General features: G+C 54.0%; 4 protein-coding genes across 4 annotated transcripts; 1 reads left to right on the plus strand and 3 right to left on the minus strand.

Moving 5' to 3' along the window:
• Nucleotides 1-177: 177 nt before the first annotated feature.
• Nucleotides 178-11,508, minus strand: KRP23_8300 (uncharacterized protein; the record flags this gene model as incomplete). Its single annotated transcript, XM_067893721.1, has 1 exon — nucleotides 178-11,508. The coding sequence occupies one exon, from the start codon at nucleotides 11,506-11,508 to the stop codon at nucleotides 178-180; it is 11,331 nt and encodes a 3,776-aa protein (XP_067743225.1).
• Nucleotides 11,509-11,682: 174 nt separating this feature from the next.
• On the minus strand, nucleotides 11,683-15,328 carry KRP23_8301 (Gamma-tubulin complex component 2; the record flags this gene model as incomplete). The annotated part of the gene is made up of 3 exons (XM_067893723.1): nucleotides 11,683-11,745; nucleotides 11,820-13,362; nucleotides 13,506-15,328. The coding sequence occupies 3 exons, from the start codon at nucleotides 15,326-15,328 to the stop codon at nucleotides 11,683-11,685; spliced, it is 3,429 nt and encodes a 1,142-aa protein (XP_067743226.1).
• A 149-nt stretch (nucleotides 15,329-15,477) lies between these two features.
• KRP23_8302 (Rhomboid-like protein 19) lies at nucleotides 15,478-17,013 on the plus strand (the record flags this gene model as incomplete). Its single annotated transcript, XM_067893724.1, has 9 exons — nucleotides 15,478-15,483; nucleotides 15,583-15,692; nucleotides 15,752-15,821; nucleotides 15,899-16,065; nucleotides 16,139-16,247; nucleotides 16,318-16,547; nucleotides 16,625-16,730; nucleotides 16,798-16,832; nucleotides 16,911-17,013. The coding sequence occupies 9 exons, from the start codon at nucleotides 15,478-15,480 to the stop codon at nucleotides 17,011-17,013; spliced, it is 936 nt and encodes a 311-aa protein (XP_067743227.1).
• Nucleotides 17,014-17,029: 16 nt separating this feature from the next.
• KRP23_8303 (uncharacterized protein) lies at nucleotides 17,030-20,254 on the minus strand (the record flags this gene model as incomplete). The annotated part of the gene is made up of 5 exons (XM_067893725.1): nucleotides 17,030-17,261; nucleotides 17,355-17,698; nucleotides 17,750-17,851; nucleotides 17,914-18,000; nucleotides 18,977-20,254. 5 exons carry the CDS (start codon nucleotides 20,252-20,254, stop codon nucleotides 17,030-17,032), a joined length of 2,043 nt encoding a protein of 680 aa, XP_067743228.1.
• Nucleotides 20,255-20,294: the final 40 nt, after the last annotated feature.

Genomic DNA, 20,294 nt, shown 5'->3' on the forward strand with positions numbered 1-20,294 from the left:
ATGGCTGGCTTTCGCTGACAAGTCTCCGCCGCTACAACTGGTGTGCCTCATGCTGTGCAACACAGGTGCGATGAGACCATCCGGCCACGAGACAGCATTGCTGCGCTTGAAGGGGTTCGATGCCGGCGCCATCATCTTCTGTTGTTGCCTATACCTCCACGCCTAATCGTGTCTAGCTCAGCATGGGTCGCTGTTGAAGTCGTCGTCGTCGATGCGCACGCGGGCGATGAAATCCTCGCCGAGCAATGGCTCACCGCCAGGAACGTGCAGCCGCACCACGAAGTGTTTTTCCCACTGCTCGAGGCAATTGTCCTCCATGATCGGGATCGTCACGAGTTTGGACATCTCGCCCGCAGCGAACGTCACCTCGCCCGCAGCCTGCTGGTAGTCGCCGCAGTCCTTGCGCTGAGTGGACGGTACCTTCATGCATGCTGCAAACTTCAACGCGTCAACCCCCACGGCGGAGCGGTCCTCCGTCGCGTATCCAATGGTGAGTGGGCGGGTCAAGTTGCTGGTTGTCACTGGGCGCGACAGCGTGAGCCCTACGAGGCCGTCGGCATTGCCCTCGACGCACGAAAACCACGGGTTCGTGAACTTCACACCCGCGACGGACAAGTCGTAAGCAAATGCACGACCCGACTGCGGCAGGATAGGAGACGTCGAGATTCCAGGCGCGCCCACTATCAGATCACTCCCGTCGAGGTCGAGGGCAGCACCGAAGTGAGACTGGCGCTGTTTCTGAGGGTACTGCATCTTCAGCACCTCCTTGGGGGCCCATTTGGGCGTGCGTAGCAAGACACCGGCACCATCCCGCACCTCATCGGAGCGTCGGAACACGTAAATGCTTCCCACTTCTTCCATAGCTCCAAGCCCTTCATGGCCCACGTCTAGGCCGACACTCAGCACACGATCGATCGAGTTGTTTGCATCCAAGCCACGCTGTCCAGGGGCTGCAACGACCGCCACACCGAGTACATCATCCACCGCCACGCTAGACCCGAAGAGGTCTTCGCTTCGTTTATCGCTGGCAGCTAGACGTGCTTGGAACTCCCACTCGCAAGTCCACCGGCTCATGCCCTCACATTTAGCAGTGGGAAACCCCGTACCTGGAGCGCGCCGACGGAATGCGTAGGCGGCGCCAGCTCTCGACGTCGAAGTCTGTGCCACCCGAGTAGCTCCCCACGAAAAGCGCACGTCATCGAAGTTGATATGACCCCAAACGGGACTGCTGGATGCATCCACTACCCGTATCTGTGCCGATCGATTCTGGAAAGCGCTTAGGTCCCAGGTGACTTCATTCATGCTTTCCTGGCACCGACCTGTGGCTCGCAACTTTGACGTAGCAGTCACAGGGCGGATGCTGTCTGCCGATGTGGTCGTGGTCCCATCAGCAGTGACTTCGACTGCAACCTGCTCAGCCGCCACGGATTCTGAAACTGCGGCGGGTTGGCCGTCTATCAAGAGCTCCACATACACAACACGAACGTCGCAACCACCGCCGACACGGAACGACATCCACTGTCCCTCAATTGTGAAGGGGAGAGATGTAAGTGTGCCTTGCGGGCTGTCTCCTTGGCTGGTGCCTGCTGAGGCACTAGCACTCGGTAGCTTGTAGTTCGGTGCCCGGCACAACTCGTCGTTGGCGAAAGCACACATCTGAGCTGCTACTTGAGCCGCTGTCGTAGCTTTACCTGCTCCAGGACGTGACTCGAATGTGCCCACCCAATAGCGACCTTCGTGGTTGGCACGTTGGCCCGGGGCCGAGGCGCCTATCAATGGGGCAGGCCGGTAAGTGTTAATTCGCGCATAGCTATTGTCGCCGTACGTGGGCTGCTGGTCAAAAGCCGTTCCCGTAGTCACCCAACCTGTTAGATCACCCGTCTCGAAATTCCACGTTGTAGTGGTTAGTGCACTTGAGCCAGCGGCACCAACGATGGCCTGCTCGCCGCTGAGTCCAACGCTAATACCAAACTGGTCCCCTGGGTTACCGTCCGGAGCTGAGACCCGTGATTGCTGCTTCCAGCCACTTCCAATCGCCACAGCTTCCGAAACCAGTATTTGATTCGCTGGGTCGGTGGTGAAGGTGCTACTGAATGGCTTGCAAGTTGGGCAACCGTATCCTGACCATGTAGGAACCATTACTGGTACCGACACAATTTCCCCGATGAACGTCACACTCCACGTGAAACCCTGATCCATGGACCCCGTACGGCCAACCTCGAGGAGTTTAAAGCCCAGCGCTTCAATAGTCGAACCATCTCCATCTTGACCGTTGGTGCCTTCCAATGCGGCCTTAACGTCTGCAGTTGCTGCACTATAGCTGATCGCGCGCGTAATTCCTGAAATGCCGCGTCGCGTAGCTGTTAAGCGAAACGAGCCGCTTGTGAGCGGGTTGCTCGTGCGCAGAGTAATTCTTTGCTCCTGTGCCTCAAGGTGGAAAACATAGGCAGCACCTTTTCCGAAAAAGCGGTGGTCGAAGTCTGCGCTGTGATACTGCTGCGCTGTGAAGGTGCCAGCATCAGAGAACGGGGCGCCGACGATAATTGTTCGGCGATCCATATCCAGAGCGTGTCCAAAGGCATACGCTTGTTCAACGGTGCGCTCTAAAACTTGATACTGCACACGATCACTAGCATTCAGGGTTGACACAAGCTTCCACAAGCCATCGGGACCTCGATGATAAACAAATACTCGTTCCAGCCCAGACGCTCCTACGACTGCCACATTGCCAAATATCGTCACAGCATTTGGGCCTGCATAGTTGTGGTTGATGTCGTCCGTGATAAGTGTAGGCTCGATGAGCCGTGTCTCTTCCAACCATCGTGCCGCTGCAGTCAAGCCATCCCTCCAATACAGATACACGTACGCAGCATCTGCGCCTGGAGCGCCGACAATAACGCGGACCGGGCCAAGGCTTCCATCAATCGCCACAGACGTCCCAAACCTCATACCTGGAGCGCAATCTGAAGGGAAAACAGTAGCATCGCGTTCCCAAAATCCGCTCCGACGCACGAAGAGATGTACAGCGCCACATCGCACACCCGTATTGGTTTGCTGCAGTGGCGCGCCAACCGCAGCAACATTACCAGCGTTGAAAATGCTAACAGCCCTGCTGAAGTCGCTTCGAGCCTGGGCCAAAGATGGCTCTGGATTTAAATGTGCCAGGTATGAACGCGCGCCGCTGCCACCATCACCATTATCCGTGATGGTAAGTGTAGACCAAAGATTTCCTGTGACGCTGGGCCATATACCAGGTAGCGACAAACGCATCATCACAGTCTCATCGGGGTTCTCCACTACGAAGTCACTTGTTGTTTGCACCGTAAACGTATGAGATAGGTCGTCCACGCCGTCAAAGTATAGCTCGCCAGAGCTAGAAGCATAGTCACAGGTGCCAGCATAGTCGAAAAGCGTGTCCACCCAAAGCGACCGGCGTTCGCTACTGCCATAAAACTGGTTTCGTCCATTGGCAGTACCAACAGAATCCGCAGTGAGCCATCGGCCATTGCCCACCTGTGGGAAGGGCTCCTGTCCCGTCAGATTCTCCGCAAAGAACACTGACGCCGAACTGCCATCAGCGTCGAGGCTTGACAGCTTCCTGTATGGTCCAATATGGGGAATGACAGCTACATACGTCAATTTGGATTGCCGGTCGGAGAAGGCATCGCCTGTGTCGTACTCGACGTAGAGCTGTGGTGCAGCAGACACGTCGACTGCACAAAAACCTCCAAAGCGACTGCAGCGCTGCACAGTCACATCAAAACTGTCGCCTTCCAGCACATTGTACGTCTTAGACGAGAAGCGCAGGGACATGATGCCGAGATCGGAGACGAATGCACCACCCGAATTTGTGCCAGATATGTAGGTATCCAGATTGGGTGCTCCGATGACAGCGGTACGCTTGTGAAGTGCTACTGCTGCTCCGAACCAAGCGAAATATTGCTTCTCTCGCGGGAAGATTGACGCTTGCTCTGTCCATTTCCCGTTAGCGTCACGAGTGAACACGTACGCGCTGCCGCGAAGTACTGGAGCTAAGTGGTTCACCCACTTCAGTGTGACTTCTCCGCCTTCAAGCTGTGTATTGTCGACCTCTAGAAGTGGCACTTCACCAGAGCTTCCCGCAAACGTAATATACCAAGTGTAGCCCTGCGATGCGCTGGGCCCCTCGCGACGAACAATCACGTTAGTCAGCGCAAGATCAGCTTCTAGAATGGCCTGCAGGCCCGATGCGCTTATATCGAACGCAATTGCTCGTGTTTCCAAACGTTTTAGCGTTGTCACTTTTGTAGGGTCTTCTCCAGCGTTGGAAAGCAGAAAACTCAAAAAGAAGGAGCCACCTTGGATGATCTTTGTGGGGTCGCTTTCTAGAACGGACGCAGTGACAGCTTGCACTGCCTTCCTAATTGTGTGCTCGCCCCCATAAGCCTCGTGTGCACCAACAATAATCGTATCCTTCGCAACTGCTAGACTCGTTCCAAATCGATCACGCGCACGTGTGTCCGAACCATAAAGAACTTGCTGCAACACAAAGAAAATATCGTTGCTGCTGCGGCGGACGAACACGAGCACGAGGCCACTATCCACAGCATCAACTGCACCACCACTGTGGTAAGCATGCCGGTGAGCGCCTACAACTAAAGTAAACGTTGAGAGCATATCCAAGTCTAGCGCATTCCCGAAACGATCCCCTGGTTTCATTTCAGGTACTTCTTGCAGCAGCATCTGGCGACTTTGGAAGTACCCACCCACCAGATCGAACACAAACACTGCACCGCTGCTTGAGGCATATCCCGGGGCGCCAACCACCACTGTCGTGGTGACGGTTCCTGAAATTGCCACAGCCTCCCCAAATCGGTCACCTTTCGTAATCATCTTGGGCGCTGCGCTGAGCGTTTGGAAAAGAACCCACTTATCCACGCCGTTGTACTGATACACGAACACACGGCCCTCCTCATCAAACGTTCCAGGAGCGCCAACAACTGCAAATGGATCGAAAAAAGCCACGGCGGCGCCATACTCACGCACATCAACAATTTGGTCGGCTGGTGGGGCTAACTTAGTGTATTCCGACCAGGTATTCAGTATTTTTTCCCGTGTGAAAATGTAGGCTGCACCACATTGCAATCCTTTGGCGCTCTTGCCATCGCTACGAAACGTGCCAGCTGAATATTCATGCACCTGAGCGCTACCAGTGCCACCAGCCTTTGTCAACGCGGTCGAGTCTACGACAAGATCAGGAATATTACCAGAGTCATCGCCATGATCCCCTGCTCGTAACGTAAGCCCAATCTCGGTTCCCGCACATAGCGTATTAAATGTCGTCTCGATTCGAACTTCTCCGTAATCTACCGACATAACGTTTGCGATCGCGGATTGTAACTCTTGCATATTTGCATCGAATGCAACCGGGTCTGATGCCTTCCCATTGAAGACAAGTCTTAGGTACCCGCCGTCCGCGTCGCACAAAAGCGATTGCCTTTCGAAATCACCAAAGATGGCTACAGCAGGCGCCCCCACAACCAGCGTGTTGCCCTGCAAACTCACGCTTGACCCAAACAAATCACCCCCGCGCGTATCATGACCCTCGATAGTACTGCCTTGCTGCCTCCAGTCGTTGTTGCCACGAATAAAGACGACAACCATCCCAGCTGACCCACCTGGTAGGCCGGCATTTGTACCTGAGCTGTCTGTAGTTAGTGAAGACGGCTCGTAACCACCAACTTGGACGGAAACACGCGCATTTGTGCCTTTCAGCTTTGTAATGACAGGAACCAGTGCAGGTAGATTCCCTGATGTATCTATCACCGGACCGTACTCGTTCTTGGTATTTACTTGGACGAAAGTTATCGTCCACGAGTATCCACCATAGATATTCATGGCTGTGGTGCGCTGAACAGCAACATCATTCACTGATACAAGCTTTTCCAGAGCGATTTCAACATCGTGGTCACTTGCCCCCACTGGGATATCGTCCGTCTCATCGCTTGGGAATAGATCTGTACGGAACCTGAGCCTAAAAAACCCGGACAACCGACCCTGTCCATCGCGCTCCGTGCGCACCGTCAACCCTGCTCCATAGCCAGTCAACAGCACGCCTTGAGGCAACAACTGAGGTACGTTGAAAATTGTGTCACTCGCTGTGAAAGTTACACTCCATGTGTAAGTGTTCATTGAGCTTGGCAGCGAGCGCGAAACACTCCAGATATTCAAATGTAAATCCTGCGTCAAGATGCTCGTCAGTTCCACTTCATCAACGTTATACTTAATGTTTCGGGTGACGAAGTTGCCCAACTGTAACGTCATGGTGCCTCCAAGGGTGGTGGAGGGAATCGAAATTACCGCCGCGCTTCCGCCTCTTCCATCCCCGATAGATGCTAGCCGTCCCGAAAGCTGACTGCTGGCTACGACGGTCAAGGCCTCAAGAGGACCTTCTGCATACAGGAACGTGATATGCCACACATATCCATTACTGCAAGCACAATAAGTATTTGGCTCACGAGTCACGCTGATAGTTTGAAGCCCGAAGCCTAAATCCATCTCCAGCGCTACGCTCACTTGCATCGGGTCTGCATTATACGCGAGCCGTCGTGTAGGTCCAATGAACCCGAGTTCGAGATAGAACCAGCCGCCAATAGTCTCTCCAGGGGCGGCTGTGCTTGTAAGCATCTGCACTGCTGGCTGCTGTTTTGCAATGGTTTGAAAAACCTGGATTTCGTTGACGTAGGTGTCTGCGTCACCGAGAGCTGTAACAATCTGAACAGCAGCCACAGGCTGACTTGCACCAGGTCCTCCAAGCACGAGGGTGTCGCCATCCACGTCGACGCACGCTCCTAATTGATCGCCACTTGCGTAGGGCGAGCTACGTAACCCATAGACAGCTGAAGAAAGCACATCGAAGCTTGCACTAGTCTCCAGCATCGTTTGGTCATATTGCGAGCTGAATTTCACCCGATAATCGAACCCAAGTCGATCCACCACGAGGTCGGTATAGGTAGCTCTACCAAAAATGATAGGCTTGACTGCGGCACCCAACAGTCGCCCTCCCGGTGGGTTCAAGTGCAGATCAACGCTTTGTGTCGGGGCTGCATTTGAATTGGCGGTGCATGTCAATATACGTGCACCATTAAGCTCCAGCGCGGTCGTTCCCGCATAGTCTAGTGCGAGTGCAGTGTCTCCCGTCTTTATCGTATATTCGAAACGCAATGCCGTACCGGGGCTGCCACTCACGTAGATACCATATCGCGTAATCGTAGTTGCAGCAGAAGTTGAGAGTGATGACACCGGACTGGGCTGGAAACGTAGCCTCGGGGTTGGTCCTTGGACACCGAGCATACCCCTATCGATCACCACGCAGGAGCTAAATGTCACCTCCATCACCACTGTTTGATATTCTTTGTAGCGGCCATCAGCCGACACAAAGCGCGTCGACACAATGCTTGGTTTACGGCCATTCACTTGAAGGTTTTTGTTGAAGCTAAGACTGCCCTGAGTAAATGGGTAGGGAAGATTCACGTCTGCCACCGTCGTCGGACTCGTTGATAGGTGGAGGATCGCAGTTGGAATTGTATCACTGACACTGGTAGTCGAGTCAAGTGAGTGGTGATCCACATACTCCGTATCCACCGAGTAATCTCCTTCCTGAACCGTGTAGATGAATGTCAGTACGGTGGTGCCGCTACCGCTGCTGTATAACGCCTTGCGCGCAACTGCGCCCATGTCCAGCCAGAGGAAGGGGGCCCCCTTCACTACGACGTGTTGGCTAAACGACACCGTCAGTGTTATTAGATCGCCACATCGGTACAGTCCATTGGCGGTAGGAGATGAAACACTGAGAACGGTAGGGACCTTGCTGCCGTTCACGCTCAAAGACACACCAAGTGCTGCTGGTACAGGGAGCGTAAGGACAGCGTCTGTCGTAGGCGTTGTCGAGAACCTCTTAATGGAAGACTGACCACTGTTCAGTGTTAACGCGCTTTGGTCCACGTACATAAGGTCGGTTGCTGCATCCCCACGTTCCACAGTGTACTTGAACAACAATAACTTTCGGTCATTATTCGCATAGCCTTGGCACAGAATGGGTTTCCCGCCCTTGATGGTGTTGAGAAATAGCAAAGGGGCCTTGTCTGGGTATGCACTGGGCGGCGGATCGATAAATACCTCGAGGTCCATCTTGACCACAATCCCGATGACGTCGCCAACAACAAATATGCCACCGTTAACCGTAGGAGTCGTCGTGATAGCGTAGACGCTCACAACCTGAGGCGCGCTCGTATCAACCACGACATTCCCGGGGGTTAAACTGATTCCTGTCAGCGACAGGCTAGCACTTTGGGCATTGTAATTGATTATCTGACAGTCCGGTGCCGTGCATATCACCGCGTTGTCGTCAAATTTATCAAGTGCCGTGGTAGATTCTCCAGCTTTAACAATGTGCAGAAATACGAGCGTGCGTGTGGAGCTACCAGTTGCGTACGGAACGACTTCGCCCGTATTAATCCTCAGCGATGGAGGTGTTGTTCCAGACAGTGCAACCTCGTCAGAGAAAATGAGAGATAGCGTGATAACCTGCTTTGTCCCGTACGTTCCCGAGGCAACGTCCGCCGTCAAGCTATTGATAATCGTCACAAAAGTCAGTGCTCGATCCACGATAGTCTGAGGGCTCAAAGACGGCGGATCTGGCAGCGTCAAATATGCATCTAAGGTTGGTGACATCGACGTTCGTCGGATAGTTGCTCCGTTTAGCACCAGAGCTGACCGAGAGCGATAGTTCATCCCACCAGGAGCACTATCCCCCAAACTCACGATATAAGAGAAAAGTAGCGCCTGAGTTCCGCTTCCTGACTTGTACACGGCCTGACGGTTATAATCCCCCACCGCCATTAGTATTGAAGGAGTGCCTTTCGTTGTGTCAACAGTGACAAGAGCAGAGAAGCCCACGCTGATCATAACTTCGTCACCGCGAGTTACAGTTGTTGAAGGAGCCGATGACACGGAAATTCTCGTCACAGTTGGGGGAAGGCCATCAATAGTCAATTGAGCATTGTTTGACAGAGCCTTACCTGCAAGAGTAGCTGCTCCCAACGATATCGTTGCAGTAGCTCCTGTCACACCCGAGGAGCCTACAAGAAAGCGAGTAATAGTGCCGCCATTTAGGTTGAGTGCTTGGTCGTCACGATAATTCAAGAAACCACTTCCTGCAGTGTCACCGGCCGATACTCGATACACAAACGTCAAAACGTTTGAGCCGCTCCCTGAAGCGTAGCCTGCAGGGCGCTTAATGGGACCGGTCTCGAGAAAAACGCGCGGGTACCCCGTGACTGTCACCGGCTTTGTAAATGTGACCAAAATTTTCAACTCGTCTCCGGGAGCGTAGATGCCATTGCTCGTGCCACTGGTTACGCCCACCGTCGCGTCGATCGTGGGAATGGCGGTATCAATAACTATGGTGTTGGCGCTGGATAGTTTCAGGGGAACAGCAGACATTGTCACAACTGCGTCGGTCGTCGGGCGCTGAGAGAAATGCTTGATGAAGCCACCGTTCACATTGATAGTTGCTGTCACAGCCAGCTTCGAAGCTGCATCGCCGCTCTGGACAGTGTACATGAACACCAACACGTTGGTATTGTTTCCGCTGGTAAACAATGCATGACGCGTCCCTCCTGTGCCACCGACCGCAGTGAGCGCGACGGGAAGCAGAGGGCTCCCGTAAACTGCAACAGGTTGCGAAAACTGTACTTTCAAGTAAATTTGTTGACCAGTACCGTACTGACCGTCGCCTGGATTTGCACAGGTCACCGACGAGATCACTGGTGCTGTTGTATCAATCACGACTGCGCTGGTTCCAGCAAGCGAGTTTGCACTTCCCAGGCCTGGCAGCGTGAGGATCGGTGTCTTTCCGTTCCGATCAGTGATCATTCCGCCATTCAGTGATAGTGCTGTCGTAGATGTATACTCCAAGTCTGCAGTATTATCGGTCAGCACAACGTCATATTCAAATACATATGTACTGGACCATACAGTGGTCGTTGCGACTGCAACCGCTTTGCCGTAGGCTCCAGCCTTATTAACGGAAGACGCCAGCTCCAGTGTGGGTGCGCCCTTCATGGAGACGTCGTCAGAGAATGTGACTTGAACAGACACCCGCGCGCCTACGCCGTACGGCATCGGGTAGGCCATGCTAGTCAGTGCACGTACACTCACCACAGTCAAAAGAGGAGCCGTTGAGGTATCGACAACGATACTGGAGCTCACCGAGGCACTGGAAACCAGGGAAGCCGTGACGATTCCGGTTTCCAAGGAAGAGACTACATTACCACCCGAGTCGAGAAGAGCTACAATGGGCTGCCCTTCATTGGGCTGGCCATCTAAAACACCATTCGAGAGGTTTCGCTGCAAGAGAAGTGACACGGGGGGGCCTGTAAGCACATCAAGCGTTTTCGACACCTGCGAGATACCTGATTTCTTCCACGTATTCTTGCCTTCGACTTTGTTGTATAAAGTGAATCGCAGCGAGTATCCATTGCCAGCTTTATCGATTTTCAGGCTGCGAAAAACAGCAACGCCTTTGTACACATTGGCGGATAGTGCGTCGGCAGGAGTAAGTGTACCACGAGATGGGTTTGCGGCAATGGTTACGCGAATAATGCTTGAGCTGTCTGCCTCCAGTGTGTTTCCTCCTGAATCAAGAAGCTTGAGCACAGGCTGAGTGAGGAAGGCTTTACCGCCCTTGGACCCCCCAGGCGTACTGGTCAGCTCAAGCCTGTTGCACACGCCCGCAGCAACCGTGAAAGGATTCGTGACCACTGTACTTCCCCCAACAAGCAGCAGGTCCGTCGTGTAGCGCAGCTTGTACGGTGATCCAGCAACATCGATGAACGTGCCACGAAAGCGCCCAATTCCGGCAACAATTGATACGTTGAGAACAGCCGCTGGCAGCAGAAGGCCTCCCACTGGGTTGACTTCAATTTCGATCCGCACAGAGCCCTCGGTCGTGTCCGCCACAAGATTGCCGCCCTTGTCTACCACACCCGCAGTTGGCTGCGGCAAGAAGGGTGTACCGCCGTACGCTGTACTGATATCAGCAAGAATCGCAAGTCTATAGCGTGGGCCCACGATAACGTCAAAACCTGATGTCTCTGCCCGTACGCCGTGGTAAAATGACGACATCACAAGCGTATAGCCAACACCCGCCGTGTTAATGTATAATCCCGAGCAGCGCGCGATGCCGTTCACGAAAGAGAAGGTATTTCCGAGCGGGTACATCACAGCGAACCGAGACGGGTTGTTGCCAATGCTGACCGAAACCATGCCACTATTCTCAGTGGTGAGAATGTTACCGCTGTCGTCTGTAAGCGCCAGTACAGGCTGCACCGACAGCGACTCTCCTGCCGTTGATGTTAGCGGCTGGACGAGCACTGTCAGCAGCTTGGCCCCAACACCTGACACGAGCATCCACACGACAAACAGAAGCGCAACGCATTTGTACTGGGCACGTCTCCATCCTGCCATCACTGCCAACAAACAAGCGGATTTAGGCACTCAGTCGCTTGGACATCAAGCAAATTCAAATAGTAAAGATTTTGAATCGGATCTTCGGGCGCGACCTTTCGCAACAAAACTTGAATTGAGTTGATTGTGAATGCTCCCCCATGTGACACTGGTGACCGCTTGCTGGTGCGAGCACTACTTCGTGTAGAAGCCATTGTAATCCAGCCGCGTGCACAGGTTGGAAAGATGCGAGTTTTTCTGCCAAAACCAACAACAACACCAGTTAGCAGCCATCTAGCGGCATATTAAGAAATCAGCGTTGCCTTCCGTACCTGCAACAGCGATCGTCGCAGCAGCTGCTGCATGAACTCGCCTAACAGCGAGTCAAACTGGTTTTCTAGGTCGTTCGTCATACGCACGAATGGGTTCTCCTTATCGTCCTCGCGCTCGGTCAATGCACGCTTTACGTCGTCCGATAGTTCTTTGATCCGAGTCCGTCGCATGTCCACATGCGAGGACTGCCGGCGTCGTAGCACGCCACCCTTCTTCTTGCCGCCAAACGTTCCATTCTGACGCTGGTAGCTCGCCAGAGCGACTTCAGCTTCTTCACGCGCCTTCTTATCTGCTCGCCGATCTCGCTCCGCTTCACGTTCAGCCTTAATTGTCTCTTCATCCATGAAGTACGGCCGCGTAAACCTCTCGATGCTGTTGGCAAAGGTCATACACACTGTCATGAGTCTCGTAAGTACTCGCAGGAGGTCTGGCTCCGTGAGCAAGCACTCTTTCAGGCAGATGTCAAGAAATTCGCCCTGGAGCTCCAGAATATCATCCACTGTACCCACATTTGCAAGCTGTTGCTGGAAATCGTGCCAACGCGGCGAAATTACCTCGAACATCATGTAGTATACGAAATTTTGCTGAAAATGCAGCATGCGTTGTCGCAGACAGAACGACGGTCCAAGCGCCGAACGTAGTGATAATTCCTTTGTTGCCTGGTGGCTCAGCCACGCGTCACAAAGCTGGCGCTCCACGTGCTTGCAAAAGAAGATATGCCGGAAAATCAGTTGGTACTTGGTCAGCGCTCCGCACGAAATCACGAGCGAGAGCGGCCACTTTACGTTGTAATCAAGGGTGAAAGCATCGATCACTTTATAACCTGGATGACCAATGGACGACGACTCAAACGTGGTCAGCGAGTCTCTGGGTCCCTTGTGAGCGCGCTGATGAATGGTCTCCAGGTGTGAAATGAGGTTATGTGGAGACAGGAAGCACTGTAGGTCATCCTTGTACGGGTCCGATGAGCACGTTGATGTTTGAAGCGACAGGTGCAGAAGCGATTCCAGGCGGGAAAGCGACAGTTTGTCAGCACGAAGCTTCAGCTCTTCTTCAGCAACGTTCATGAAGTCAACGAAGAAATCTCCTTGGTCCATCAGGAAATAATGCTTCAGCGATACGAGTCGGTTCTGCAGGTCATTCTCGCGCACAAATAAGTCTAAGAGTATCCGACTCGCAAATCCGTGTGCTTTGTCGATCAGTTGCTCGTACACCGATTCGCTTGAAGAGAAAACGATCTCTCCAGCAAATGGGCAATCAACCTGACGGTTGCACGTGCGAAAGACATTCAGGTACTTGCCTGCCGTCAATATTTTCTGCGCTACTCGTAAAAGGAAAAGAGGTACTTGCGACTCCCGAATGGTATAGCGGCTTTCCCAATATGTGGAGTATGGATCGTCTTGCACGTCCTCCTTGCTTACTAATTCATCTCGTCGGATCATGAACTCATCGTATGGATCCACAAGATCTCCATGATAAATCCACCGCTCGACCATCTTTAAATATGGCACACTGGCGCGCTCCATAAGGAAGGAGAACACACTACGTGCGTTTGAGTCACCCGCAAGGGATGACATTATTCGCTGTATCTGCGTGAGCAATGAACCCCCACCAATCGTTTTGCGGCATGCATCCACCAGAGGCTTAACATTTCCATCGTTCGTAAGCTTGGTTGCAGATTATACCACAGCGTTTGGATCGTAAATGAAGCTGCTCCGTCTGCAGCGGTCCCCGCACTTCTTGACTGGCGCTCAAGCTGCCCCACCACAATCTTATACTCCTTCACCAGTGTCTTGAGTGCTGCACAAAGTGCGTGACTGACTTGACCATACTCGTATCGAGAAAATTGCTCGATATAGAGAGTAAGTTTGAGATAAAACTCCCCGAGACACAAGCATCGTGACGCCAACGTTTGTAGCGATGGATCCATGCCGGGCTGGTTCAGCCCAAACTTCAACGAACGCATTGATCTGGCAGCATCAACACCACGATTTTCGGTGACTGCCAATTTGATGTAGCGGCCTTCCACGCCAAGAAGAACGTACAGCAAGTCGTCCACAATAATGGACTCCTGCACTGATGGCGGGTAGGTGGAGAGTGGAGGCAAATTCAAATCACCGTCGTCAGCAACATGGTGTCGCTTGGCTTGTGGTAGCACGAATGCCTCACCAGTCAAGTATGGACGCTCGCGGTTCCATTCTGGATCGTAGGGTAGGTTCGATTTTGTGATCATCCAGACCTGCATCGTATCATTGATGCCGTCGTTCTCTTTACTGAGCACGACCGTCGAAGAGTGAACAACTGTGTCGTCGTGGTCATACCGGTCCGGACGAACAGAAAGATAGAGGTCAGCAGTGTTCATCTTGAGCATAATGCTATCACTCGTTGCGATCGCTTTCTGCTGCCCCCCAATTCTGCTAACAACGTCAACGGATGGAAACGCGTCCTGGTTGCTTCCAGAATCTTCAGTAACAGGGTTCACAAGTCTCCATCTTTCGCTGTTGGAGATCACTGGCCCCTTCTTGGTCGTTAGAGTCTGCGTGGCAGCATCCACCGACAGAAACTGTCCTTTGCAGCTCCCAGCCATACAATAGAGCGACACAACGTTGGAATAGCGCACCTCCGCACAGTCTGCGCGTAGAGCGGTATTCTGCAGCACGAAGATCTGGTCCTCATCGCCATCCAAACCGTCTCCACTCGCATCAATCTGCACAGAAGTGGACGGTCGCGCAGCGCGCGCAATTCCCGCCGATCCAGCAGTTCCTGTTCCTGCGCTCGTCGGTCTCGGCGGCAAGCTCGACGTTGTCTGGTGGTGCTGACTGTTCTCCTTCACGGCAGAGATGCGAAGGCACTGCCGACTACTGAGCCGCAACCGAATGGGCGAGTTGTAGAGAATCTCCGCCCCACATCTGGAAGGCTCTCGCTGCTCCTCTCCTCGCTCCCGGTGCGGATTTGGACCCGACGGCGACGTGCTGCTCGTCGACAGCACGGAATGAGTCGCTGCAAAGCTGTTGGAAGCTCCGAATTGCGACGAGGAGGCGCTGGCAGCAGGCTGCGAGCCCAGAAGGCTGTCCACTCGACTGAGCATGGCTCTGTGGGGTGACAGCTGGCTGGCAGCGTTCAGGTTGTCGTAGCGCCGTCCGAACTCGAGGTTGCTGCTGACGCTGTTGAAGGCCGAAGAGCGTGGCGTGCTGCGTGTGCTGCTGTGGTTAGTAGGTGTCGTGTTGCTGGTATGGGCAGCGCTGGCGTTGAAGAGTGAGGTCTTGTTCAGCAGTTGGCGCCGCTTCTCTATCTCCAAGCGCGTGCCGGGCGACAGCGGATCGTCGTCCTTGAGGGAGGCATCCGTGGCCACGTGCAGCGTCGACGTTGCGCGAGACGAGAAGCCGCCCGCGCGTAGCTCGCTGAAGGTGGGAGCGCGGCCGCCGACGCGCAAAGGACCCACCGGCGCCTTGGACACGGGCGCGCGGTCCATGGGCGGCGGAGGTGGAGGCGTCTCGTCCAGCGGCATCCTGTTTGAAGTGTGGAATGCGGAATGGTTTGAGGTACTGTAGAACATCGGGTAAGTACGAAAATACGAATGAATTTGTCATATTAAGTACGAATGGAGCGATTGAAGGCAGAATATTATCGAGCTGACTGATCTGCGTGGACGAACTCATGCGGGTACGTGTCGTCTGCAGCTGAACGACGATGCGTGTGGAGGATATGGGGGGAGGTCATGTATTGGGGAAATGGACTACTGACAGAAGGGCTTCTCTTCAGCTCCCGGTCTCCGTGGGTTTGGTGCTGTGCATGCTGCTGCTGTGGCTCGTGGGTGCGGTCTTCACCCCCACAGAGGAGAAGGGCGGCGTCTTGGCGCTGTCTGTGGCAGAGTGAGTTACTGGCTGAGCAGGAGATGAAGGGGGAGAGACTGACCTTGTGTTGTAAAAAGTGTCATTCTGCGCCACATTCGCCCGTGGGTCTACGTCACTGCAGGGTTCTACCACCCGTACATCGTGCAGGTGCGCTAGAACCACCGGAGTATCTCCCAGACGGGATAATTCTGGTTCACCCTTTGTCGTTTCTGCTGTTACTGTAGCTGGCGCTCGTCCTTCCTCTGGGCTTCGGTTTGGCGAAGCGAGTGGAGCCTGAACTAGGAGCTCTCAACCTCGTGCGGCTGCTTCTGTTCGCCAACACTGCGGCTGCAGTGGTGCTGTTCGTTAATCTCTTCGTGCTTTATATCATCTTCCGGAACCCGATCTACCTGTACGACGCACTGCTGAGGGAGGTTCACTTCTGCACACAATGGGATCTCTGAATTAGATATTTGCTTCGACAGGGAGGCGAGCTTTTCTGGTTTCACAGGTGGAATCACGGCGTTGCTGGTAGCCTACATGAAGCCGATGCCGTTCGCGACTGCGCCTCTATTCCCTGGTGTCCCGCTTCGTGTACGTACCTCATTTTGCACTGCTTCCCTGTTGATGCTTGTTCTTACTGTTGCGGCCTTTTGTCATTAAGTTTTACCCGCTTGTAGCCAGCATTATCTTCTCGTTCTGTACGATAGCTGGTCTTGCCTTCACCGCCGTCTCAGCAGTCAGTCTGATGCTCGTGAGCGCTGGGCCGTTCTCGGTGCTCGGAGGATACTTCGGATGGTACTACCTGCGCTTCCTCAACAAGAACCGTGACCAGACTGTCGGGGATGTGTCGGATGAATTTGCCCTGGTGGTTCTGCTTCCTAGCTTCTTCACGTACGGCCACAACCTGATAGATGACACTACGTGTAGTTTGCTAACCACTGCTAACTGTTTTTGCTCTGCTTCAACAGTCCCTTCATCGGCCCGCTTGCGAACTTTTGCTTCAGCGTAGTCAAGCTTTGCGGATTCTTCAAGAAACGTGCAGCACAGAAACCCCAAATGCTGCCGATTCTCACGGTACGACTGAAACCCAGACCACCCGATGGTAGGTAGTATGCTGGTTTCTGATTGTGTGTCACTACAGGAGATCAAGAATGACCCCATTGCTGAACGCCGAAAGTGAGTAAACCAATCGATCATGACTAGTACGTGTTCAACACCAAACTCATGTTTACTCTTTTGACTATCTGTTCCCAGGGCGCGTGCAATGAAGGCTTTGGACGAAAAACTGGCAAAGCTTGCTCATGCCAATGGTTCGCCGTCGCTACTGTCTGTTGAAGTGCACGATGACAAAGAGTAAACATTCTATTACTCCATCAGTTCACTCGTGCCGATTTTGTCAAGATGTACTCGTTCATGCTCATGTCGCCGTAGACGCTGTGCTGGCCGTGCACCACGTTCTCCCAGTGGTCCTCCAGTGCCAAGATCCGATGGGTGTCCGCGCCCCTCAAGTCCTGCATGCTTCGTTCCAACTCGCTCGCCTCGAACAGCGAGTCAGCTCCACTTCTGTGTGCTGTTTCGCTTTCACTGACTGGCCTCCGACCCTTGCTGCTCCCTTACGTACCATATGAGACTGTTCACGCTGGCACGAGTCGGCAGCAGATTGGACGCAACCAGCTCGTTAGTGCGCAGTTGACGCACCATTCCAACGGAGAACTGCGGCTGGCTGCATTGTTGAACGTCGAGGGACCCGACTGCAGGTCGTTCTTCTCTTCACCGTACCCTGAGGAATTGTTCACAAGCACGTTCTCCCAGCTGTTGGCGCGAGGTCCCGCACGACTCCCCGACAGCTCCATGCGCGCTCTCTGTGCAGCACCAATGCTTCCGTCCTCACCGAGCGTAGGCTTGTCCAACGACGTCTTGGGTAGCAGCACAGCAGCTTCTTGTTCGGTCTCCAGCTTTACACTGGCCGCAGGTCTCGGCGTCGGCTCAGCCGCGGTCGCCCCAAAAAGCGACGCAGCCGGTGACAAGTCTTGCTGCCGACGCTTATGGGACGGACGAGGCCCAGTTCAGTCTCGCCATCAGCTCCATCTCACTGTGCGCGGGCCGTAGCCACCCACGGAGTCGATCTGACTGCCGCTCCAGTTCACGTTGCGCTCGCTGGACGTGAACGACGGGCGCTTGCCGCACAGAGGCGACTGCAACACAGAAGAAGAAAGTGTCCATAAATCTAGAGCGTCCTTTTAGAGCGCAAAATCACGGCTGCAACGTGCACCGTGGCGGTCATCCGCTTGTCCCGGTCGCCAGTTGCGTCTTTGCTCGCGTTGATGGTCGGAAAGCGGAAGGACTGCAGCGCCGTCGGCAGTCCCGTCGGATCAGCCAGAGAAAATGGTGGTAAGGTGGCCTTCTATTTGATGTTTATGTGTTTTTTCTAGCCAGAGAAAATGGATACATTTTGTGTAAACACCAGTGTACTGCAAAGTAGGTACATTTTGCCACTCCGCCAAAAAAGCGAGCCAAACTTCACGCAGGTGCGTTCGCGGGGTGCTAAGAAGCTGTACGCGCAGAATAATGTCCTGGCAGAGGCCCGGGTGCTGGCACGGGAGCTGAGGCGGAGTGCAGAAAGTAGCTACTTCAACAGTTCCACGACGGTGAACTCGTGGAGTTCGAGAGAGACATCGCCCACGTCATCGTCGCCGGAGAGTTCTCCGCGACCGACCAGGTCAGCCTCGTACCAGCGTCGGCAGCCACGGCGTCGGCTACTTCAGGTGGAAGCAGCTGCCTACGCAGTGACAGTGAGCTCGTCCATGGCATTCCAACTCTTCAAGGTCGGGAAGCTGCACAATGCGGGACTCATTTCTCCCGCAGCAGCTAAGACTGGCCTTCCAAGCAACTTGGTGACGAGATTCGACTGTGTCGTGGTAGTTTGCATATTACGCGATGAGTATATGTTGATCGTAGCACGAAGACAAAGCGTAGTGTTATTTTATTGAATCGTTTTTTTAACAACTTCGTCCCGGAGTAAAGCACCCTGGAGACTCGAGCATGCAGACCTTTTCTCACCGTCAACACAAAAAGATGGCTATCAAAAACCAAGTGAAGCAACTCACGTCATTGATGATAGAAACAGTAGATGCAGGTATCAGTCTAAAGGTAGGAGTTCCTGCAGCAGCTGGCGTCTTTCGTCCACTCGATGGCACGTTGAATAGGAAACAGCAAACGGTGGACACAGGCTAGACCGGGCACTTCGGTTATCAGACCCAGTGCTGTGCAATCCAAGGTGCGGTAGCCCTATGCGGCTTTGGGAGAAGCGGGAAGCACACAATACTCGCGTTTGGTGGAGGGGTTGCTGCTTGATCGTCTAGACTACGATACTCAACGATCTGGTCCGGAAAAGTGTCCTCGACAAAGTGCGCAGCTGGATGCGCCATCTCGAGCCAATGGTCAAACTTATAGATGAACTTGTTGACACTGGAGAAGTGTACGTGGAGGAAGCTGTACAGAAATTCAAGCGAGTCGACATCGTCGTTGCTGTCGATCCGCCACGCCATAATGCTACTATTGTAGCCACCGGCACGCTGTTCATTCGCCATGTGGTCCGTCTTCAGCAACGCAAGCATGCCCGCCGGAGGTGACCACGTCATCAGTTCCCCGAGATTCCCAACAACCACAGTATCGAGATCGACATACAGGCACCGCGAGTTGCCATGTGCGCGAAGTTTTGAAGTCAATGCGGTCGAGAAGAGCTGGCACTTGTTCCACCAGCCTTTCCAGCCACTGTCTAGCGGTATGACGTGTAAGTTTGCATGAGGATCTATCCCTTCCGCGTTATCAGTCAGACACACGAACGCCAATTGTGGAGGCGGAATTTCTCCGCAGTGCCGCATGACAGAGCTATAGAGTCTGTTCACGTACTCAGCACCGTACTTGGTGCCCCACTTGACGCAGACAACAGTAACTCCGTCGCCGCCACCTTCTTGATTGCCTAATCCGTCTCCAGTGGCATTGTTACAGGCTTTGTCGGCTTTCGGTATGCTGTTCTGCCCGTCCAAAGGCAGCAGGACCCGAGCCAATGTGTCCGGCATGCTCGCTCTGACAACGCCATCACCCAGATCACGTGCTAGACACTCCCAGTACGTGTTAACGGCTTCCTCCTGCCGACCCAATCTGCGCAACAACATGTTGCGATTGTAATGGGCTTCCGCAAGGTCCGGACGCAGTGTCAGTGCCCGCATGCAGAGCTCTAGAGCCTCCTCCAGTCGACTCGCATCCGCGATCGCCAACTGCGCCGCCAAGTTGACCTGCGCCTCGACGCACTCGGAATCCACCTGCAAGATCCCTTCGTATAGTACAATAGCATCTTGGCGACGGCCACGCTTGGTCTCGGTCGCTGCGAGCTCGAACTGCCACTGGAGACGCCGCCGCTGCCTCTGCGCGTCGTCTTCCGGGGCGCCACCTGTCGTCTCCTCGAGGCCTCGCAGCGCCCGCCGGTAGTGCGACGCTGCGCTCTCGAACTTGCCCGAAGCCGCCAGTAGTGCCGCCAGCCGCGCGTGCCAGCGAGCGTCGTCGGCCAAGGTGCTCGCGATCCGGTCGCCGGCCATCACTTAGTTGAAGAGGTGCAAAGATGGCTACATCACTGAA

This window comes from Phytophthora ramorum, assembly GCF_020800215.1.
Source record: "Phytophthora ramorum isolate Pr-102 chromosome Unknown Phyram_PR-102_s0007, whole genome shotgun sequence".
NCBI lineage: Eukaryota > Oomycota > Peronosporomycetes > Peronosporales > Peronosporaceae > Phytophthora > Phytophthora ramorum.